Below are 24,254 nucleotides of genomic sequence, written 5' to 3'. Positions count from 1 at the left end.
ATTGCTGATAGCGGCCTCCTGTACCACGAGGGAAGCGAGACTGAGGGCCAAGTTCACAGTGTAGATGGCAGAGCAGCTGAATGGAGACCATGTGGTCCTTGGGGACATTGTTGAGCTTCTGGATCGACCAGTCATCTGCACTAACTTGCACACCTTTACTTTAAGCTGGTTACTGGCAACCAAAAGTATCATAGAACGATGGCCCATCCTCCCACATCCGAGCAGTTATCAGATAATATTGAATTGATCTCGCAAACATCTCATGAACTTGCCATCTCTTCCCCATTCCTCCTGCCTCAGCCAGTCCCAGGGCATCTCCCCTGGGTCCCCCCAAATACCTCCTGCCTCACTGGTCTCCAGCTTCATCCCCCTCCAAGTCACTCTGTCCTGCTGCCAGTATAAGCTTTAACAGGTGAAGATCTTAGTGCATTGCTTCCCTGCTTCAAACCCTCTTCTCTACCCGGCTGTCTCTAGTTCAGTCTTTAAGACGTATTTCAAGCCTCTTACAGGAGTTCTTTTCTGATGCACCTCAGGCTGTCCCATTGCTTCTTTGGCCAACCGTGGTATCCCATTGTAAAAAGCACTAGAGTGCATTACAGTTTTTCTCTTTTCTATCTCTGCCTACTGAACTGTGAGAGGTCATGTTCCCAGAGTCCAAAGACACTAGGTTTGTGGAGCATACACTTGCCGGAATGAAGTTTTATCTAAACTTGTCGCATAGGCATCAAAGTAGGAAGCTAACCAAGTAAGTAACTCGGTGAAGTGTCAAGAACACTGGATTGGAACACACACAGAGCCTGAAGCTTTGTTTTGACTTCTTCCACTTACAAGACACGGGAACCTCAAGGAAATGCCTTGGTCTCTGTGCAACTCAGTTTCCCATCTGTAAAACGGGAATACCGCAATCATGTCGGAGATGACATAGCCCGCTGTCTACCTATGTTGAAGGGATGGCTATTTGCCTGGAAACTTCATTCACAGTAAAGACGCAAAAGAGAGAAAGCTACTAATGCGATGGAAAGTAGAAAGTAAACACTCACCTCTTTTTCATAATGAGTTTATTTTACATAATTTACAGCATAGGTAACATCGTTTTCCAAAGACACGGACCAGAGGAGAGTGAAGGGGTGGTTTTGATCATCAGAGGTGGCTTCGAAGGACCGCCAGACAGCACTGTGAATGAACAAAATATGCTACGTAAAATACTCTTCCTTGGGGGTGGTCAAAACATGGAAATGTAGATTGCTCTGTCACTAAAACAGCTTGACTTTGGCTGTTCTAACCTCCCTGCAGAGAGGAAGACAGAGCCGGGTGGGGAGTGATTACTCCTCAAACAGAGAGTGATTTAACACCACCACTGGCTATGTGACAGATAAACTAATTTGCCCAAATCACTAAGCTTGGGTTTTTCCACCCACATTAATTTGGTTGCTTGCACATGACAACAGCGGTATTTGTCGGTGACGGGGATTCAAAGGCCTGGACATCGCAGCCAGCAAGAGCACACAAACAACGCGAGGCAAGACAGGACACAGCCAGATGGACAGCCTTTGCCCCATCAATGACTGCAAGACAGAGGAGTCAAAAGGATGATTTCTTTCAGCCCGTGAAGGCTTGATGTGGTGTTGGATCCAACTAAATTTTCACCTTTTAACTAAACCGCTGGTACTCCTTCCATCTCAAATTTTTGGAAGCCACTGAATGTGATGGAAATGTGGCCTTCTGGCCAAAACAGCAGTCTGGAGCCTGTGGCTGGCTGGTTTTATTTTTGGATTAAAGGGGGGACCTCCATCAAGCCTCCCTGTTTTATTCTGAACCTCAGTTTCCCAAATAGAGGAAGGAGAATCCACAGCAGCTTGGGGGATCTGCAAAACCTGTGCTCTCTGGTCAGATGGATCAAGATTTGAGTCTCAGCTTCACCACCATCTAGTTATGTGACCTTCAGTAAGTGACTTGGCTTCTCTGAGACTTGAGTTTTCCATCTAGAATATGGGCATAGTAATAAATACTTGCTTATTTTATTATTTCATCCATTCAACAGTCATTTATTGTCTCCCATGTACCAGGCAGTGTCCTAGATCTGAGTCTACAAAAGTGAGTGAAATAGACATAGTTAGTCCCTGTCCTCATGGAGCTTACTGTCTGTTGGGAGAAATCAGACAAAAGCTCTCGGTACCATGCCTGGCTTTTAACAGGCACTCGGTAAGTTCTTCGTATCTGTACTCAACTGTCATCTCCCCAGAGAGGCCATTCCTAATCACCTATTAAAATAGCCCTCCCTCGTCTACCATGTTCCACCTACTTATCTAACTTTAAACCCATTCTTGATGAGTTTAAAAATCATCTATTAGTGATAAGTGCCTCTTAGATTTAGGGCAAATTTTTGCACTTAGGTCTCTACAATATAATCATCTTTTTAAAAGATAGATTTGAAAACATGTTGCAATCAAATCTAGAAGAATGACCAATAAGCCTATGAAAAGATCTCCAGCATCATCGGGGACATTTTTTTCAATTAAAAAAAAAGTTTAACTTATTTCTTTTGAGAGAGAGAGAGAGAGAGCAAGTGAGCACGAGAGGGAGAGGGGCAGAGAGAGAGAGGGAGACCGAATCCATTGCCAGCGCAGAGCCTGATGCAGGGCTTAAACTCGTGAATCATGAACCGTGAGATCATGACCTGAGCCAAGATCAAAAGCTGGATGCATAACTGACTGAGCCACTCAGGTGCCTCCATCAGGGACATTTTTCTTTTTAATATTTATTTTTTATTTTTGAGAGAACACGAGCAGGGGAGGGACAGAGAGAAAGGGAGACAGGGAATCCGAAGCAGGCTCCGTGCTGATAGTGAGCCTGATGTGGGGCTCGAACTCACAAACCATGAGATCATGACCTGAGCCGAAGTCAGATGCTCAACCGACTGAGCCACCCAGGCGCCCATCAGGAACATTTTTAAAGACTGGTGCTACTGAGTATTGGCAGGAACAGCTGGAACACTGCTGACGGGAGCGCAAAACGGCGCAGCAACTTTGGAAGATACTTTGGTGGTTTCTTACATGGTTAAACTATACACTTAGTTCCAACCCAGCAAACCCACGCCTAGGTATTTCCCCAATTGAAAACGTGTATACTGGAAGGACTTGTATATGAGCTCGTTTATGGCAGTGTTATTCATAATTCATGAATTCATACTTGAACAACAACCCAAATGTCCATTAACTGATGAACGGAGAAATAAAATGTGATACAGCCAAACGATGAAATAATACTCAGCGATAAAAAGGAACAAAGGACTGATACATGCTGCGACAAAAAGCTCAAGAACATCATGCTTAGCGAAAGAAACCAGACTCAAAAAGTCACACGCTGCATGGCTCTGGGTATATACCATTTTGGAATCAGAAGGGTGTTTATCTGGGGCCAGGAGTGAGGGAGAGGAGGTACGGCACAAGGCAGTTTTGGGGGGATGCTGGAAATATCTTGGGTGGGGTCGGGGTTACACGGCTGTACACAAAGCGAAAACTCATCAAAGTGCACAATTACGATAGGTGAGCTTCGTTGTAGGCGAGTTACGCCTCAATAAAGTTGTTACAAAATTTTAGAACATGTGGCTATATGTGTGTAGAAGATGACTTTATGCTTATCCCTTGTGATGGGATTTGGGTGTGTGTTTTTTTTTTTTTTTCTTCTCTTTGCTTATCTAAATTTTGTAAAATTTCCACAACGATCATGGAGGGTTTGTGTCGGGAGAGAAAACACCAACAATGAAATGCCGTGAGCATAAATAATTGGGTTATTCAACAAGGAATCTATTGTCGATTCAACATTGTTTGCTTGTAATGAAGCCCATTTGGGCTACCTCCTTCTCATCTATCTCTCCTCAGTGGCACTTCTCAGGGGTGAGCTGAGGAAACGGATGCAAAAAGGTACAGAGCTTAATAGCAACGCTTTGTCCATCCAGCTCTCGGTTTGGCTCTCATCTGGCTTTCTGGATGAATACACAGTAGACTAATGATAGGGGGCTCGCGTCCTCCTTTGCCAGCTCCGCCCTCCATTCCAACCCAAATCAAGTCATGCGTCCTCCAGGTCCCAAGAGGAAGTCCTCAGTGTAGGGCCGGGCAGATTGTGGTTTGTGGGGTCCAAGCCGGGTGCCCGCCTCCGGCTCCCATTGGTCTGTTGCGTGCTGCTGCATGGTCTTGGTGAAGGCAAGAGGCCATTCATCAGTGGAGACCCACGATTAGGATGACCGCTCACGCTGCGCACGGCGGGATAGATACAGAGTCCCTCCGAGTGTCGTCTGGGGTGAGGGTGCTCAGTGTCAACAGGCCTCTGGCCCTTTTCACCCATGACACCTCCAATTCATCTTCAGACTTTCCGCCTGTGAAAGGGCAGTTACCTCAGGAGACCAACCAGTCGGTAGGCGGAGGACAGCACATCAGAAGAAGTCTGCTTTGCTTCCTCTTGCGTGCCTCAGGGTAGCCGGCGAGGTTCCTGATAGGGCCCAGGTATTGGGACACAGGGCTCCAGTGAGGACAAGAAAGCTATAATTATAACGATAGCTTCGTAAGATATCATCCCATGGAGAGAACATACAACTTTCTCACCTCTCTAGCGGAGAAGTAAAGCCCAGCAGAAACTCAGAGCAGCGGGGTGGGCACAGGGAAGTAAGAGCGATCACAGCTTTCCTTGAGCCTCTGCTTTTGTCACCCATCAGTGCTGAGTTCCCCACCTGGGGTGTCTGTCCTCAGGGTCACGCAGGCAGTATTTTTAGGAACGACTTCCGGTATCTTAAAACTCCACCCATTATTCACAATAACCAAAATAAGGAGGCAACCCAAAATGTCCACCCAGTGGAGGAACAGATAAACAAAATGTGGAATATACATACAATATAATATTCTTCGGCCTTAAATAAAAGGAAATTCTGGGGGCGCCTGGGGGCTCAGCCAGTTGAACATCTGACTCTTGATTTCTGCTCAGGTCGTGATCCCAGGGTCGTGGGATCGAGCCCATGCTCAGCATGGAGTCTGCTTGGGATTCATTCTCTCTCTCTCTCTCTGTCTCTCATAAAAGGGGAGGGGAGGGGAAGGAAAGGGAAGGAAAGGGAAGGGAAGAGAAGGGAAGGGAATTCCGACATATGCTACAACAAAGATAAACCCTGAGGACATTATGCTCAGTGAAGTAAGTCAGACACAAAAGTACAAATACTGTTTGATTCCCCTTGCATGAGGTACCCGGAGTAGTCAGATTCATTGATTGACACGGATAGTAGAATGGTGGTTACCAGAAGCTGGGAGGAAATGGGGAGTTGTCATTCACTGGGTACGGAGTTACAGTTTGGGATGTTAAGAAAGCTCTGGAAATCCACAGTGGTGACAGTTACACGCCAGTGTGAACGCACTTACGGCCACTGAACTGTACCCTTACAAAAGTGAACAATGGTAAGTTTTATGTTGTGTATATTCTACCACAGACACAAAAAGCAAACATTCCACACATACCCACAAGGCCTCACCCCCTCATGAGAGCATAAAGGCATGCTTGTTGCCATTCAGATCCAATCTCTGAATGGGCTGGCATCGCCTTGGACTGATTTTTAGAGAGGAAAATAACAGCAAAATATATGAATTATGCCTACTGCGGTCTCTCTGGCAGGCCCAGCTCTCCAAGCATGGTGTCTTTGGGGGGAACTAAAACAAAGGGGCCTTGGTGGAAAGGTTGGCTGGGGTGAGCGCTCTGATCTCCCCCGGCTGTAAAGGCTGTGATTCTGTGGTTGGGGAGGCCATGCGAACGGAGAAACACCCCAGAGGAGGGACCAGACAGTGTCTCTGGACAGATCCCACCCAGCCACAGGGAGAAGCATTTGGGTTTGAGATGGCCCTTTCTCTGGGCAACTTGTAGAGCCTGGAGACAGAGTTCTTCACGAGAAGCAGCTGGGACCTCGCTGGTCTATGTGACAACACCAAGCACCAGACATGGGGCCCATACATGCGCTAGTTAACGAGGGGCTAGTTAGGGAGTCCTCTCCTCTCCTAAGCCCTGCATTCATCACCCCCAGATACCTGGACCTGGGTGGGGTCATGATGGATCTCGGCAGCCTGCTCAGCTTGTGGGTTATGGATATTGTGCACAGAGCAGCTCGGTCTGGATATTGCAAGAGTAGACACAAAAGACTCCCATTTCCCAGACTGGCAGCCTGAAGGGAGTCTGGCTCCACGAGCGTCCTGGTTCACCGTCAGGCAGAAAACCTCCGTAGAAACTTCGGGTCTCCTCCCCATTTCGCCCCACCCACGTTCCCTGAGAGGCAGAATGCAGCAGGGGCAGAAACCGCCAGAAGACAAATTCCAGTCCCCATCCTGCCGCTCCGTGGCCTGTGACCTCGGCCCCCCGCAGCCTCAGTTACTTTGTGAAACGGCAGCAACAACATCTGGCATGGGTCAGATGAGACAGTGTCTGGGGACAAGCCTGGAGAATGTACTGGACAACTGCTTTGGGGTTTTCTGCTGCTGTGACGTCCAGCGCTTAGGGCGGAGTAAACGGGGTTAAGTCATTGTCCATTACTGAAGCCATCAAGCCTCCGAGCTGCCTCCTCTGGCCTGACCCCCGGAAACATTCGCTTGCTATGCACTAAAATTCTAGCAACATGGTGTTTTCTATAGAGATGAGGGGGGGAATGCCCAGTTCGCTTCAGATTATGGGGGGCCATGCAGAGATCACCGAGGCGATCCCATTTCCTCCCATCTCCTGGACGAGAAACCTCGTTTCTTCGAGGCGATGCAGGTGTACTGGTGAGAGCTGCAGAGAAGACAAGGGGGCCTCCTGGTCCCCACCCCTTTTCAGAGGACAAGTTATCTGTGCCAGGGGGGTTAGTGTGTGTCCTCCAGGAGGCCCCAAAGGCCACCCCAGCTTTGACTGACCTATCTCCCTTCAGAGCCCCGAGGAAACAGAGAAGCAGGGCCCTGCGAAGGCTTTGCGCTCGCAGCTCCGGTGGGCTGATGTCTTTCCAAAAGCTGCAAGTAGGTCCGGTGCTCTCCCTTCCTCCGGTCCACGAATAAATAAACCAAGGCCTCCCTGTGGCCTTGCAGCTGCCTGTCGCCTTGTAAGTTCTTGCCTGGGTGATGGTGGAGAGCCCTTCCTCTTTCCTCTGGGTGAGGACCCGAAGGGCAAGACCCAGAGTGTCTGCAACTGACACTCCTTCTGCAGCTGCCCAGACGCGATGTCCCCTCGAAGCACTGTGGGGAGAAGAGAAGGGCCCGGAACACCTCTTGGAACAAACAAGACAAACCTACACAGAGTTGGCACAGCAGGTTCTCCTGGAAAGGGTGAGGCCGAGTGGCTTCCGTCATACATAAGGGACTCCAGGACATGGACACAAAGCATCGAATGGACAGAGCAACTTCGCTTTCCCATCCTTCCCAGCTGCGTAAGTAGGATGTACCCATTTCACTGTGCCCCGCCTTCGGGGGCCCTTCTGGAGGCAGCTGGAGATGCCCATTCAAGCGCTGGAGTGGGGGCTCCTGTGAGAGTTCCAGCTGAGAGCCCCGGCTAGGCACACCTCCTCTCTGGTCCTCAGTTTCACATCTGGAGAAGCGGAGACCAGAAAACCTAGTCCCAAAGTCTCGCGAGGATTCGGGGAGCCGGGTGTGCGCGGAGCCGCCGCAAGGAAGGGTGCGGTGGAACGTTAGCTCCCGCCCCGCCAGGGAAGGCAGTAGGGGAGGTGCCGCTAGCTGCCACCGCCTTGTATGTGAGAGCGAGGCGCGAGGCACGTCTCCCGACACCACACCCGATTGCGGTCCCGTCCTGGCCTCCCATGTCCCGCCGGGGCCCCCAGGTTCAAGGGCCCGCCCTCCCCATGCCACTCAGATATCCCACGCTGGTATGGTGAGGGGCAGGTGGGGGCAGCCGGGACGCTCCCCGGCTTGGGCCAAGCCGTGGTGGGCCACCCGGCCACCGCGCAGCGGGAGGCGGCCGGGCCGGGGCGTCCCGCTGCCCCGGCCGGACTCGGAGGGCAGGCCCGAGTCGCTGGGCTGCACCTCCACGGAGACCGGCGCGCGCAGGAGCCCGCCGGGCCGCTCCGAGTAGGCCTCCCTGGGGCTCGCCCACTGCGGCCGGCAGAGGCGGGCGCGGAAGGCGGCCTGGAAGCCGCGGCGGAAGTTCTCGTTGAAGTAGCCGTAGATGATGGGGTTGGCGCTGCTGTTGAAGAAGGCCAGCCAGTGGGCGAAGGGGAAGGCGTAGACGGTGACCAGGTGCAGCTGCGGCTCGCTCAGCTGGCCGTAGTCGATGAGCAGCAGCAGGGCCCAGAGCGGCAGCCAGGACAGCGTGAAGACCAGCGCCACCATGACCAGCATGTGCACCACCCTGGCCCTGCGCCGGGCCCCCGGGCGGCCCTCGGGCGCCGCCGCCTCCCCGCCGGCCCGCGCGGGCCCCGAGGCCTTGCAGAGCTTGCGGGCGATGCGCGCGTACATGAGCACGATGAGCGCCAGGGGCGCCAGGTAGATGTGCGAGAAGAGCACGGTGGTGTAGACCCTGCGCATGCCCTTCTCGGGCCAGGCCTCCCAGCACGAGTAGAGCGGGTAGGAGCGGTTGCGGGCGTCCACCATGAAGTGGTGCTCCTCGCGCGTGACGGTCAGCGTGATGGCCGAGGGGCACATGATGAGCAGGGCCAGGGCCCAGATGACCGCGATGGTGACCAGCGCCTTGCGCAGGGTCAGCTTCTCGCGGAAAGGGTGCACGATGCAGCGGAACCTGCGGGGAGGGGGGAAAGAGAGGCGGGCTCGGGACGAGTCCCAGGGGTCCCTGTGCCAGGGGCGAGGGCTGCCCTGGCCGGGGCTGGGGGCTGGGGCGCGTGGGCATGCCACGTGCATCCTCGCACCGCACCGTGGGCAGCTTCCAAGAGCAGCTCCCGCAGTAGATCTAGGTTCGTTTGCAAGCAAGCTGGTTTCTCACCTGAGAGGGAGTCAGCTCCCCGCTGAGTAGTCAAGGAACAAAGGCAAGGAGGACGGGAGGGGGGACGGAACTGCCTGCAGTGGGAAACAATCCTGTCTGTGCACTTGGGGGGGGGGGCGGGGGTGGGGGGTTAAACTGATTAGCTGGCAGCTAGCAAAGTGATCAGCCTGCACATTCTGTCCTTGAGTAGGCTGAGTAGGTAGGTGCATCAAAGAACACTTTTAGCTGTTTACGGATTCTCCAGAAAACCTTGGGCGTTCAGGTGTGGAGTCTACGTGACAGGCTGTCCCCATGTCATCTTGGCCAGTGTCCTTGCCTGCCTCCCGTGCTCTGGGCAAAAGTGCCCAGATGAACCCTTAGTGCAAGGGCTCACTGAGGTGGAGGAGGGGAGAAGGACCTGTTGCATGCATTTGGGTTTTATTGCTTGCAAAGCTTCCTTGGCCCCTGGCTCCATTCTGTTCGCGGGCCCATGCTTATCAGAGACTCTGATGGAATCTGAGCCCGAAAGAGACCGGAAGTAGCTTCTGGTAGTGTGGAGATGGGGAAGTGGTAAGGCCTGGGCTGCCAGGGAACAACAAGGGGGGCGTGGAGGGGGAGTGAAGGAGCAGGAACACACTGAGCCCCCCGCCCTCGGAAACTGGCTTTCCTGGCTCATTCTCATGAGTGGCAGGAGTCACGGCTTAGGAAACGAGGCCTGCCCCCAAGCTCTCATAGGACCCAGGAATCCCTATTAAACCTCGGCAGGAGCTGCCTCCAGGCCTTCCAGAAGGAGGTGGAATTCTCTGCAGGTCCCCCCAGTATAGAGGGCAGACAGCCCCACAACCCTTCCCTTTATGGCTCACGATTCAGCCCCAGGCTTCTGGTCAGCCCAACCGTGGAGACAGAGGCTCTTCCTAGTGCCGGGCCTCTGTCAGCCGGGGAGAACCCAGCCGGGAACCCTCTCACCTTTCCACAGCAATGGCCACCAGCGTGAACACGGAAGCCGACACGGACATGCCCTGCACCAAGCCGCTCATCTTGCACGTGGCGTTGTCAAAGGGCCACCCTGCAATGACAGAGCCCGTGACAGAGCGAGTGCCTCATCCACAAAAAGCCAGACACCTTGGGCCATTTAGACCAGTCCTCACGGTGGCTCGGATCTTTCCTCCATGTCCTGGTGGTGGTGGTCATCCTCTCATCTGCTTACACACTTCCAGAAATGAGGAACTGACCAGTCCGAACAGTCCAAACTACCATGGCCGGTTTTCACCATTAGAGAGGCAATCTTTTTTTCTTTTCTTTTCTTTTTTCTTTTTTTTTTTTTTTTTGAGCACACGAGAGAATTCTAAGCAGGCTCCACACTGAATGGGTCATTCCAACAATTTTTAAAATTGAGGCACGTGAAAAGGACTGGAAGACACCACCTTACCCAGCTAGTGACTTTGCCTTATCACTGTTCTTGCTGCTTGTGTGTGCCTGTATGTGTGTGCACCTGTACCTGTGTGTGCGTGCATGCATGCGCGTGGGTCTCGGTGTGCCGGGAAGGAGAAGGATGAGCAGTTTATGTTCAGCAGCTGTGAAAGAACTCGAGATCCAGCAGCGAGTGAAGGGCCCACCAGGCTGAGCCAGTGCAGCTGAGGGGAAATTGTTTGCCCTGGCTACTACTAATTGGGTCCTGAAACCTACAGAAACACAGGCTGTGATTCCCCAAGTCGGGTCAGTCACTGGTAAGCCCCTGGATGGGGCTTTTCAGGCTCTGGATCTGGGCTCAGGAGCCCCGAGCTCAGGGCCTACGAGCTCAGATCTCTAGATGTCTCCATGGCCCTGGAAACTAGTCCTTCCCCATGTAGAGTCTCAGGGTGTGTGGAGCCTAATTCTGAAACAAGGCAGGCAAATCACGTGGGAGAGAGTAGACAACAGTGTGATCCCTCTGACATGTGGAAGATGGACAGGTAGGAATTGAGAGGTTCGGTGGTCTAGTTCTGCCTGAATCACTTCTACCAAGTCACTGCTAAATGGCCAGCCCGTCTCTACTTGGACACTTCCAGTGACAGGCAGTTCACTACCTGTCGGACAGAACTCTCTTTCGTTGGAGAACAACTCAAATAAGTGGGGATTATTAGGTTCTTATTCAGAGGGAACCTGCCCCCCTACGACTTCTTCCCACTGGTCCTAGTCCTGCCCAGGGGAGCTCCAGTAACACTGGTTAGAAATATGGGCGTGAGGCCACGGGACTTGACACTTAGCTGGTTAACAACACACATGTCCCTTAATCACTCTGGGGATCAATTTCCCCGTCCCCAAAATCAGGATTTTGTGGGACGCTCATTGGATTGCTCATTGGATTGCTCTAAGGATTCATGCATAACTCATTGGATTGCTCTAAGGATTCATGAAGGTAATGCAGGAAGAGTAGGTCATACAATGCCTGGAACAAAGAGAATAATTAATTCATTGTATCTGTTATTTCTAACCGAATCCTTCAGCCACAAGACTGTCTTAAGTTTGAGGCAATGACATCTTGGCCAAGAGACCGAGCCAACCACGCTTTCGGGGGCGGAGGGGACCCTCACTGCCTCTGCTGCCTCCACTCACCAGTGATGAGGTTGTCCACGAGAGTGGTGGGCATACAGAAGATGCCCACCAGCAGGTCGCTGACAGCCAGGTTGAGGATGAACATGTTGGTGACGGTGCGCATGTGCCGGTTCGTGAGCACGATGAAGCAGACCAGGGCGTTGCCCACCATGCACAGGAGGAAGATGAGCACATAGGCCACAATGAACATAGCTGCCACCGGTGAGGAGTGCTGGTAGTAGGAGGAGAAGGTGAGGTTTGCAGCCAGGGTGGCCTTGGCATTACTCCCATTCTGACTTGGGGGCCAGCTGCTGTTGGGAGGCTGGGCGGGCTCCCCTAGAAGCAAAGGAGCATACAGGTCAGGAGCCTTGGCAAAGAAGGGCTGACTGACTCCTTGCCATTGGGTGCGACCCTTCCGTGCTCCCAATCCCGACCATGCCCTACCGTGCCCGATCGTGTGTTCAACTCCAGTTGCAACCGGATTCACTTTCGACCCACAGCACCCAAACCCTCATCTCATGCCCCCACCTTGTCTCGTCCACAGCTCACTTCCCGATGTTGGCTCTCCTCCATTCCCATCCAACTCCCCCGCCTCTGCCCCATCTGGGCTCCATCCTTCTTAGCCCCGCTGTCTGCCCCAGAGGCTGACCTCTAAGGACTACATCGGCCAGATTCCCTTGCCCTCTGGTGTCCGACCAGGTTCAGCCAATGGGAAGCGCTGGAGGAGATTGAAGGACTGGAGAAGACAGAAGGCAGGTTACTCATCTCCCGACCCCCTCCATGCCTGGCCCAGTTCTGCCTGTGCGGCTGTCTTTATGGATACAGCTCCTACCAGGTGGCCCTCTTCCATGGCTCTAGCTCTTTGAGGGCCACAGTGACACTATTTTCTCTCCTTGCACTGACAGCTCCCTGGGATCACCAGTCCTGGGTGCTCGTCCATCCCTGCTGGTTCTCTTACCTCCCCTCCCACCCCCCATAAACTCCCCCTATTAACCTCTTCAGATAAACACTTTCTGAGTCAACCGCCTGTTTTCTCCTGGGACCCTGACTATTATACCCTCGGAATCTTTGTTGTCCCTCCACATCGCCTCTACAGAACTTTAGCTGGGAAAGGCAAGAAGGCAGTAGACAAAGGGACAGTGAAAGAGGACTCTGAACCAGGGTAAGAGCAAAGGCACACATTAAATTTACCATAAGACCACGCAAAGCCACGGCTACCCTGCCTCCTTCACTCTGTCCCATCGTGGTATCAGCTGCTTCACTGGCACAGCGTCTAACAAAGCACTTGCATATGTATTATTTTATCGAACCCTCCCAATCACCCCACGAGGTAAACATGTTAGGTATTAGCCCCATTTGAAATGGGAGAACTGAGATCAGAGGGGTTCTGTGACATTCTCAAGGTGGCTCAGGCGTATGCAGCAGAGGTGGTCCTTCTCTGTGTGTCTCTGAGTCAGTTTCAGGCTTTGGCGTGTGCTTTCCCAGCCACCTTTGGGAAGGAGCAGTTCGGTGTCCAACCACAGCTCCTCTGGGAAGCCATTAGATGTGGTGACTCATGATGTTGTCTCATAAACTCTCCTCCTGCCTTCCTCTGGGACTGAATGTGGTCTGTTCCAGGGGACGAAGAGTCTTTGGGGAGTCTTCTGTCACATCCAGAGCTTAGCCACTAGCCTGGAGACCCAACGGAGGCTTGGGATCTGGAGGCTAGAGACGCTTAAGGGCCAGTGAGCTGGCGTGACCAGGGCTGGAGGGACCAGCAGGTGTATCAGGGGCACTCAGGGTGGGGGTGGGGGTGGAGACGCTGCAAACCTCAGGTGCACGATGAGAGGAGGAGGTGATACCCCCTGCTGAGGCATTCCAGGGCATCCAGTTGCACACAAACATCTTTATTTTAATATGGAAGATGTCAGACATGCACAAGAGAGAACATTATAGTGAGTGCACACAAGAGCGTATAGCTCAGGGAACCATTACAAGGGAGTAGAGTATAAGGAACTGCCATGTGTACATCCTCCACCTCCGACAATGGGCAACTCAAGGCTAATCTTGTTTCACCCATAGCCCCACCTCTCTTTGGAATATCACATCACTTCCTTACATCCACCAACATTTCCAGTTTGTATTGCTAAAAAGTAGGACTAAAAAAAAAAAAAAACAAAAAAAACACAACAACCCACATAACCACAGTGTCATTATGATACCTAACAAAATTGACCGTTACGTCTAATATTATCAATTACCCAGCATCCAGTACTCAGATTCCCTGATTGTTACACACTTTTTTTTAACGTTGTTTGTTTGCTGCAATCCGTACACCCAACACGGGGCTCAAACTCACGACCCGGATATCAAGAGTTGCATGCTCTTCTGACGGAGCCCTCTAGGCACCCCTGTTAGGTGCTTTTTAAAATCGTTGGTTTACTCGAGTGAAGATCCAAACAAGATTTCTGTTACCTGTTATTATGCAGCAAACCACCCAAAGTTTAGTGGTGTGGCGCTGGAGCTTGGCAATCTGGGTGGCCCTTCTGCAGGTTCTCTGGGGATCACCCATACAGCTGTGGTCACCTGATGGCTTGACCGGAGCTGGGAGGCCCAAGATGGCCTCCCTCCTGCGGCTGGTGGTTAGTGCCAGCTCTTGGCTGGGGTGTCTTCATTCTCCTCCACGTGCTCTGTCATCCTCCAGGAGGCTAGATGGGGCTTCTTTACAGCTTGGTGGCCATAGGCTTCCGAGCCAGCAAGAGGAGAAGCTACAGACTTCTTAAGACCTAGGCTCCAGAATTTTCACATCATTATTTCTGCCCCATCAGTTGGCCAACGCACGTCACAGAGTCAGCCCAGATTCAAGCTGCAGGAGAAATGGTTTCTACCACTCAGTAGGAGGGACGGTAATGTGACGTTGCAAATGTGATTCATTAAGGTCCATCACTGTAAACTCGACCGCCACCTCCACGTTGCATTTGGTTGACGTGGCGGTGAATCTCTTTTAGTTTCTAGGTTCTCCCTCTGCCTCTCTCCCCCTACACTTTGTCACATAATTGAGTGAGCCGTTTGTAGAATTTCTCGAAGACTGGATTTTGCTGAGTGCTCCCTTGTGATGTCATTTTTACATGTTTTACTCTGTCCGCTGTATTTCCTGTAATTGACAATTAGATCTGAGGGCTCAATCAGATTGTGTCTCGTGGGCTTTTTTTGGGAAGGCAGCTATGCTCACCGCTAAACCACCAACACACACTTGTGGTCTCTTTGTTAATGCCAAGCTTGACCAGTGGACTCCAGTGCATCAACCCGATGCCTCCACTGTCGGGTCCCATCCGCTTTTCAGCAATATTTTCGGCAGGAGCCACTAAGGATTATCGCAGAACCCTCAGTGTCTTTCAGATACAATCCAAACTCTTTACTTGGCCTCCCAAACGCTCTGCGGTCTGATTTCCTGTTGCCATCTCTGACCTCGCTACCCTGCCACATCCCCCTTTGTCCACTATGCTTTGTCGCTCCTGCCTCCCCCCCCCCCTTCTTTAGCCCTCGGCTTAAAGGCCGTCTTCTCCGAGAAGCCTGACCCGATCACTCTGTTTCAGGCAGGTGCGCCCCCCCCATTTATCTTCTCTTGTAGCATCTTATTTATTTTCCTCCATCTGTCAATATTTGATGTGTTTTCACGTTTATTGGGTTTTCCCCCCACCCTTGGAAGCCAGTTAGTAGCCATAGCCCCAGCATCTCTGCAGTGCCTGTCCATAGTAAATGGTTCAATAAATGCCTGTTGAATGAATAAATATTTGTATGAGGGGAAAAGGAAAGAAAGGTGGATTCTGACACCAGGTGATAAGGTCCTGCTATAAGCTGGCATTGCTGGTGTCGGAAGGCCCTCACAGGCTCCTCTGGAAGGAACCCCCATCCCAGTGTCTGTTGGGAGCCTCTCCAGGCAGCTGACCCCTCCGGAGCACCAGGTCAGCTCTGAACCAGTCCCCATGACTCGAAGAAATCCGTGGATGTGCATGGGTAGACTCCAGGCTGTCTGTCCTCTGCCCTTCCCTCGGCCTCAGAAAACTGCTAAGTGAGCTCATGTTCTGCAGTCTGTCCCTGGGAGGCGCCCGGGAGCGACCCTGCCTATCTCTAGACCCTTGGCGGAGCCGGGCGTCCGTCTCTACCATCCGGGCAGCTTCCGGCATTGCAAGATGATCCTTTCTCGAAGAGGAAGGATTCCTGACAACTCCCCTGGGTTGAGGAGCAGCCAGGCCTCCCACCCCAGCTGAGCCAGGCCAGCAGCCAGAGACCTCATTAGCACCCTAGACTATTCCTTTCTGGGATCTGCCCAGTGCCCTTGTGGATACATTAAAGCCTGTGAAAATCTCTTCCGCTGAGCCCAATTAAAGCATTCCCCTACTGGGAGAGCTTCCTGGAGGTCTCAGGATATAATAAGGGTTGCCTCCAAGGCATTCTGATAATTGCAGAGAGCAAGCCCAGGGCCAGAGAGAAGATGGGGGTAAGCTGGTGCTCCCTGTGCGTTCCCGGCCAGCAGCGTCAGCATTAGCTTGGAACTGGTTAGAAATGCAAATTCTCAGGCCTCACCTCTGATCTAGGGAGCCAGAAACCCTGGGGACCGAGAAGCCCAGCTGTTTTAACACATTCCCCCAGGCGATTCCGATGCAGTCTAGTCTGAGAACCACAGATTTAAAGGACTTGGACCAAAGACCCTGGAGATAGTGGACACACACAGACTGGAAAGTCCCAGCCCTCCTCCCCGCCTTCTTCCCGGTGACTTCAGGCAATAGGCTGGATATTTGTGTCTCCTCAAAATTCACAAGCTGAAGCCTAATCCCCAGTGTGATGAGATTTGGAGATGGAGCCTCTGGGGTGTGATTAGATCACGCTGGGCAGCTGTCATGAATGGAATTAGTGACTTGTAAAGAGACCCCAGCGAGCTCCCTCCTCGCTTCCAGCATGTGAGGACACAGCGGAAAGACGGCTGTCCGGGAACCAAGAAGCGGGCCCTCACCAGACACCGAATCTGCGCCTTGACCTTAGACTTCCTTGCCTCCAGAACGGAGAGATGGCTTTCTGGGGTTTCTCAGCGCCCCGCCCTGTGGTATTTTGTTACAGCAGCCCCGAAGGACGGGAACACCGCCTCACCCCTGTGGGGACTCAGCATTACCATCTTGAAAATCGAGACACACGACGCCTGGCTATGACCTCGCGTAGGTCACGTCACCACCCTGGGAACCAGAGTTCTCTCTGGTGAAATGGAGGTAAGCTCACGCATCCCGAAAGGAGGTGTGGTGAGCCAATAAGATGACGAGTAAAAGGACCTGGGCGCACTGCTGTGCACATGGCTCACCCCACGCCTTAGCTCCGTAATCGGTAGTGTTGACAATGGGAAGTTACACAGTGGATGTGAGGACGAGATCCTCATAATCTTCTTGGTCTGGGCCACCCCGCAAAGCCTGGGAGATGTGTGAGGGAGCAAACACCACCACAACGAATGCCTTGAGCACAGAACCAGGCTGGGTATTTGTTTCCCTGAGTCCACAGCAGTCCCCTCTAGGAACGCCATCGTTATCGCCACCTGCCGATCCGTCCTGGCACCGCGTGGGAGCTTCGTCCCTCACTGGAGACCTGGGGCTCACCATCCAACAGCCCTTCCTGAGACCCTCCTGAGTGAACATGACCTGGGCCGGGAGGCCCTGGGGACCTGCTGAAGAATACGACACAAAACGGCACAAATGGCTGCTGAACACGTGAGACGGAGAGTTGAAATTCGTTTGTGATCAAAGAAGTGTGGTTTTAAAGAACACCCTTTTCATCAGGCAGGATGGTGGGGAAGAAAAGTGCTCGGTGATGGCCAGAGAGTGGCTGAGGGTCGGTGGGGGGAGGGGGAGGGCACACAGCAGCTCAACCTTCACAGTGGGGCACATCCATCCGGCACCCTGCAGAGGACTTGCTCCAGGAGTTCCAGCTCTAGGGACTTATCCTAGGGAACAAGATCTAATGAATGGTGTGGGGGGAAATAGTGACCACGGGTGGTAGCAGCTACAAAATAATATCTATGACAAATCTGCATTCCGTGTAAAAAGGTGTGCATGTGTGTGTGTGCGAATGACAAAAAAAAAAAAAATAGTGTTTGTCCACAGGGATGTTTCAAGTGCTTTTTATTTTCCTTTTCACTAATTTGCAGTTTGACCTTTGCAATCAGGAAGAAGCTCTGATTTTTCAATGTGATTTTAAACCGATTACACCTGTGGTTCTAACCTCTGACTCAGATCAAAATCACCTGGCTTTTAACACTACAGCACTGCCTCCGAATGAATCAGAATCCCTGGGAATGGGGTCCAAGCCCTGGCGTTTTTCTTAAAAAGCTCCCCTGGTGATTTTTCACGTGTTACGAATTTGCGAACCATTGACGTTCATCACGGTCCGTGCTTTCAAGGCGCTTATGGTCAGTGCGTAACACTGTGGGATTCACCAAACTCTTTGAGACCCTGGTGCATTTGAATTCACTTTACAGATGCTTTCCTAGTGCTTTGTCCTGACATACCAAGAAATGATCCCTGTCCCGATAGAACTCACCGTCTTTGAAAGCTCCGGAAGTGCCCTCGATCATCCACACACTTTCAGGGGAGTGGTGGGCGTGTGGGGCTGTGGCTCACCTTGCACCCCTTACCCCTTCTCGTCTTGGGGAGTAAGCCCTCTCTGCGTGAAACCTTAGAGGGACTGTCAGTCGGGTGTCTGCACTCGCCCCTGGCCAACGGATGGCCAATCAGACCTTTTCTGCTTTGGAGTTGACTCTGGATCCTGATAACACAGCTTCTCCTTCTGTTGGATGAACTAGCCCCACTCTTCCAATGCGTTCCCATTGTTGATTAAGTTAGCCAGAGACCGTTCCTGTTGCTTGTAGCTCAACGTCTTGACTAGTACGAGGACATCAAAGTTGATCATCTTTGAGCCTCCTTGGAATCTGTGGAGTCCAGGTTCAAAACCCCAGGAACAGTTGGAAGGGGTAGGGACAGAGCCCCAAGGTTCCTGCTCCCCAGATTAGATATCAGCCCTCCCTATGCTTCCTCTACCAGGCCATGCCATCTTCCATGAAGTCTTTGCCGGTGCAGACGGGAGAGGACACTGACCTGGGAGTCTGAAAACATGGCCTTGAGAATTGGCCCAGGGGTGGTCACTCCAAAACTTGCCTGGAAGAGGGGCTCGTGGGGGTGTGTGTGGGAATTTGATTTGAAGGCGAAGCTTGGGAACTTCTCTTAAAGCTGCTTTTGCCCAGTTTTTACAAGGAGGTATGTTTGGTTTGGGGATGTTTGAGGACCGCTGATGGGGGAGCTTAATCCTGTACGTCACCCCTTGGTATGCCTCTGTGAACTGGGGGGACCCACTTCACTTCCCTGTGTTCTCCGTGGCTTTCAAAGGTAGATGGCCTGGGCTTCTTGGACTCCCGACCTCAGGGGGTTGTTCCCAGGTTCAGTAAGATATCAGAGTAAATGCTAAAGGGTTTCATAGACCTAAGGGCTGCACCTTGACTATATCAACTATCTGGCAGGCAGCTGCAGGGGACCAAGGGGTTAGAGCGAGGTCCCAGTTGATTTGGGTTTGTTCCCAAGGAGACCAGCCCGGGCAAGCCCTGTGTTGGGGCCGCACAGGGGAGTGAAGGGTGGGTGTGTCGGGCGATCACTGCTGAGGAAGGAGGCTTCCTGAGACCTGTGACCTCATTTCTGTCCCTTCTGGCAGCTGAGCTAAAGCCCACCACATCCCAGGCACCCACTGCAGCAACACAGATCTTGCAAGTCTGGCCCTTCTTTTTAAAAAAACATTTTTTTTTTTAACATTTATTCATTTTTGAGAGTGGGAGAGACAGAGCATGAGCAGGGGAGGGGCCGAGAGAGAGGGAGACACGGAATCGGAAGCAGGCTCCAGGCTCCGAGCTGTCAGCACAGAGCCCGACGCGGGGCTCGAACTCACAGACCGCAAGATCATGACCTGAGCCAAAGTTGGACGCTCAACCGACTGAGCCACCCAGGCGCCCCAAGTCTGGCTCCTTCTTGGCGAGTAAGAGCAGGTAGGCCTCCCAAGAATCCTTTGGGTTGGCAAAGGCCAAGGCTGAGGGCTGAAGGGTTTCTGCAGCAGCTGAAGGAGCCAAACCAGCCTCTTTTTGCACTTTCCCTTCTACTCTGGAATCCTTTCATCTCTCCTCACTTCCTCCTGGAGCCCTCCCGATTTCTCTGTTTTACTCATTCAAAAGCTAGATTCCGGAAAGAAGGTTCTGATGCAAATCGTTTACCTCTCGGTGAAAATTGACGACACTGAGCTGCTCTTTACTCACATCTTAAGCCTATACTCCCAGCTCATTTAAAGGAATTTCAGACCTTAGAATATAAGGGTAGAAGGGATTTACAGGGAGAGCAGAGAGGGAAGGGACTTTCCTCTCTCTCGCTCTGGGTAAGGCTAAGCATATGGCCAGGACCATCCTTTCTGGGTTCTCTGATTTCTTCCCCAGGGTCTACCTGTAGCACTGGTCACATTCAGTTTCCTCTTCAGCTATGTGCAGAAATGTTTTTTCTTCCACGAAGCTAGAAACGCGTTAGGGGCAGAAACAATGCCTGTTCCATCTCAGAAAGATCCCCACTATCAGGCACAGGGCACAGAACATGCAGACAATTAATAAATGGTGGCAATTAATATAGGTCCTGAAGGCTATCAGTTTTCCTCTAAACACTGCTTTAGCTATATTCCATTGGCTCTGATATATACCGTTTCCATTACTGTCGAACTACTTTTGATACAGCATCGAGCTCTCTCTGACAAGGGAAGAACTGTTCATCGCACAGATAGGAAATCAAAGCTCAGAAGCAGAGACATGCTCTTGGAGCAAAGGAGGCAGTTTTGTTTGGCTCGAGGATTCGGAGTCCATCAAGGAAGCCAGGTGACCCAGGCTGAGCCTGAGCCCCTGGTTCTGGTTCTGCCACCTGCAATCATTTTCTCCTCTTCTCTTGGTATCATCCGGCCACCTGTTAAGATCTCCAGTGTCCCTTTGCAGCAACTGGGGATCGTGGATCCAAGGGGTCCCTGCCTTCCCCAGGCTACACCTGCAAAGCCGACACGATGCAGGCGTCATCTGAAACCTTTCCTGAAGAAACAGGCACACAAGTGGCCGGACCCAGACCCGGTCTACCCTGAGCTCAATCGAGAAGTAATAGAAGGTGAACGCTTAACTCCCTTGGTTTCCATTCGTCCCCCACCAGTACTTCCCAACCAGGCACCACCACCTGAAGCTTCAGCATCCCTGTCCCAAGATCCTTATGTGCTCTCTCTAGCACGATCTTCTTTCAGGAATAATCCTGATGAATTGGTTCACACAGATGAGGAAATGACTCATAACAGCTTCAAGTGCAGTGTCTCTTTTCGGTGTTTGCATTTCAAAGGGAGTCAAACCTTAAATCAGAAAAAAAAAAAAAAGCTCCAATGGTTCAATTTTAGTTACTAAAGAGAGAGTGGCAAAAGGTTTTTGAGGAGAGACTGAATTTAATTATTTTGCATTTGGATCCTAAGTCGATCTGGTAGAAATTAACGGTGTTTGTGAGTTCCACTCTCTGTGCTACAGTTTCCTCATTTCTAAAGCCAGGGTTGAGCACTTGCTCACCCAGGCCTCTCCTGGCTCTAATAACCTGGGATCTTTGCAGTGGTATGGCCACACAATGATTGGAGCAGAAGTACTCACTGGTAGGAGCAGGACAGACTGCCGTCAGACAGACCCTGGCTCCCGGGAGTAACAGACAGGCATCCGCCTGGCCTCTGCCTCCCAGCAGCAGCTGAGACCCCTCCCATTCCCCACTCCTCACAAGCCAGGAAGGTGCCAAGGGTCATCAGCACGAAGCCGGATAGCCGGTCTCCATGGAGGCCGCAGCCCCAGGTGTCCCCAGAATCTGGGCCGTTTGTGCAGAAGCCAGCAGACCTGCTTTAGCTCAAGCCAGGGCAAGCGGCACCTCCTGAGCGCAATTTTATCGTCTGTTAAATGGAGGTGACGCGGTCTCCCTGCCCACTTCCCCGGCGGGATGAGCCGCTCCAAGGCGGTGAAGTGTTTTGCAAAAACGCACAGGGCACGATGCCTCTGGCAGCGTTTCCAGGGGGCCTGGAAAAGCAGAAGCCACCCGGACAAGACGTTTCTGTGTCCTGCACTGGAGACAGATGGCTATGGCTGGCTGACTCCTCTCCTCTCTCCAATGACCTTCTTCCGCTGCCTGGGCCGCTTCTCCACAGTACTCCCACCTCCAGCCACTGGACGCGTACCTCCTCCCAGCCCCGGGGGCCTCCCTCGGCCACACAGCTCCCGGGCCAGGCGGCAGCTGTGGAGGCTGCCACGGGTGCCAAGGAAGCCACTAGACGGGGGCTGGGCTGGAAGGGGGGTGGGGAATAGGTCTGATTTGCTGTGCTCCGCTGACTTAGAGCACGGAACACCACGGCCAAGGCCAGTGGGAAGTCTGATGGGGGTTACTGCCCGGCTGGGCCCCAGCAAGTCTGCAGGAGGCTCAGCAGACGGCGGCGTCCATCTGTAGGCCCTGGGAGAAGGTTTTTGGCCCTCAGAGACCCCTCCAGGCCATATTTTTGGTCCAGCCACCCAAGAATTCCCCCTCCAGGCTCCCATCAGCACTCCCTAGTCCAAGCTGGATAATGAGATGTGGTGAGGAGCTAGCTTCTAGGCCAGCTCTGAGTGCTAGAAAGTTCTTCCTGATGGTTGAGTTGAATCGTCTTAATGTAACTTGCCTCCACCTGTCCGAGTTCCGATCCCTGGGGCCACATGGAACGAGAGTGAGCCCCTGTCCCCAGGATCACCCCCCTCTCCCTACCTTTGTCCCACCAGAACAACCAGGGGCTCTTCAGGGAAAGGGGTTCTAGGCCCATCTTACTGACGGTCCGCTTTATTCTGTCCAGTAATTGTCCTCAGGAGTACAAGCCGGGGCCCCCTCATTGTAAATGGACACAGTTGACTTTTTGGACCGAAATTTAGGACTTTGCATTTCACTTACATTTACATTTCATTTTCTTGGTTTCGATCTGCATGTTGAGATACCCTTAAATCTTCAGTCTGTTGCCATGTGGGTTTTGTGGTCCTTATCCAAAGATTTGATAAGGATGCCTCTCAATTTCCCTCTAAATTGCTTAATGTCAGGTCCAAGTGGGAGCCCGAGGGACCCTTACGTTGCACTGAAGCCTTTAATGAAAGCCCTGTCATCAGTCCTCCAGCCCCTTCCCACATCTTTCCATCAGTTTCCAGGGCTCTCACGAAAGATCTTTGCTGTGTCCTGCCGAAATGCTGCAATGCACCTTTGTTCCAGTCTGAAGGAAGAAATTTGGGGGGCACCTGGGTGGGTGGGTCGGTTGAGCAACCGACTTCAGCTCAGGTCATGATCTCACGGTGTGTGAGTTCAAGCCGCGCATGCGGGGCTCGAACCCACAGACCGTGAGATCATGACCTGAGCCGAAGTCAGAGGCTCAACTGATCGAGCCCCCCCAGCCCCCCCAGTCCAATTTGCTTTTAAAGAACACTAATATTGGGCCACTCACGAGTACTACATTATTTTCCTTCTTCTTGAAAAAAAAACCACGTTTTTTTTTTTAGAAAACAATGATGCGCTTCTTATAAACCAGTCCTGAGCACTAACTACCAAAGAAGAGAGTGAACATCACTGAAATCGCACACACAGAGATAACCCTGCGGCCAATGTGTCCGTGACGCCTCTTGCTGTGGACCCCTTCAGCCTGAAGGTCCGGCTGTGGTGGACCGTTCCTGGCACCTCCCGCACCTCACCAAGCCTGCACCCGAGGGTGTCTCTGCTCTGCTTCCTTTGAAACCAAGAACAGGAACCTTCTAGGAGTGCAGGAGGAGAACCAGTGGAAAGGAGCAAACAGCACCAGCTTCCCATCTCACGTGGGGGAAATCTTGGCCGCTCTCTGCACGTTCCCCAGAGGGTCCCGAGAGGTGCCCGCAGCTAAACCCAGCTCGTTCATGCACCCATTTCTTGTCTTTTCTCCCTCTCCCACCCTGCTCTCTCTTTTTAAAAAAATTTTTTTTAACATTTATTTATTTTTGAGAAACAGAGGCAAAGCGTGAGCGGGTGAGGGGCAGAGAGAGAAGGAGACACAGAATCTGAAGCAGGCTCCAGGCTCTGAGCAAGCTTTCAGCACAGAGCCTGATGCGGGGCTCAAACCCACGAACTGTGAGATCATGACCTGAGCCGAAGTCAGACGCTCAACCGACTGAGGCACCCAGGCGCCCCCGCCACTCTGCTCTCTTGACGTCCGCTTTCAAGCATCAGAGAAACTCCCCGTACCTGAGCCCTTGGCTTAGGGTACACTTTCAGAAGCGGGGGAATCCAAACGAAGATGTTAGTGACCATCTCTTTGCAGACATCTTACATACAACGCCAATAACAAGCCTACGTAATTTTGCGTAAAGGGATCGTACTCTACGTGGGTTCTAAAACCTACTTTTATGAAATTACTCACAGTGGGCAGGGAACATACTTTCATGCCTATAAATACAATCCTCAATGCAGTTCTTAATGTCTACATGCTATGCCACGGCAGATGTGTTTCATCATTTAATTTACTTAATTATGGGCCTCTAGATGGTCTCCAGTTTTGCACTGCGATGAAAATGCTCATGCATATATCTTTGCAAGTGTTCAGGACGGCATCGTTTGACAAAATTCTGAGATCTTCAGAATTGCTTCATTGTTTCCTAAGTTTTCTCTACGTGTTTGATAATC

General features: G+C 52.1%; 1 protein-coding gene across 1 annotated transcript; it reads right to left on the bottom strand.

Annotated features, from left to right (window-relative positions):
• Positions 1-7,856: 7,856 nt before the first annotated feature.
• Positions 7,857-12,346, bottom strand: NPFFR1 (neuropeptide FF receptor 1). The gene is made up of 4 exons (XM_030334230.1): positions 12,329-12,346; positions 11,518-11,863; positions 9,889-9,988; positions 7,857-8,742 (listed from the first exon to the last, which is right to left on the bottom strand). The coding sequence occupies exons 1-4, from the start codon at positions 12,344-12,346 to the stop codon at positions 7,857-7,859; spliced, it is 1,350 nt and encodes a 449-aa protein (XP_030190090.1).
• Positions 12,347-24,254: the final 11,908 nt, after the last annotated feature.

Source organism: Lynx canadensis, chromosome D2 (genome assembly GCF_007474595.2).
Source record: "Lynx canadensis isolate LIC74 chromosome D2, mLynCan4.pri.v2, whole genome shotgun sequence".
NCBI lineage: Eukaryota > Metazoa > Chordata > Mammalia > Carnivora > Felidae > Lynx > Lynx canadensis.
The sequence above is the reverse complement of the archived record's forward strand: the minus strand, read 5'-3'. Positions and strand labels throughout refer to the sequence as shown.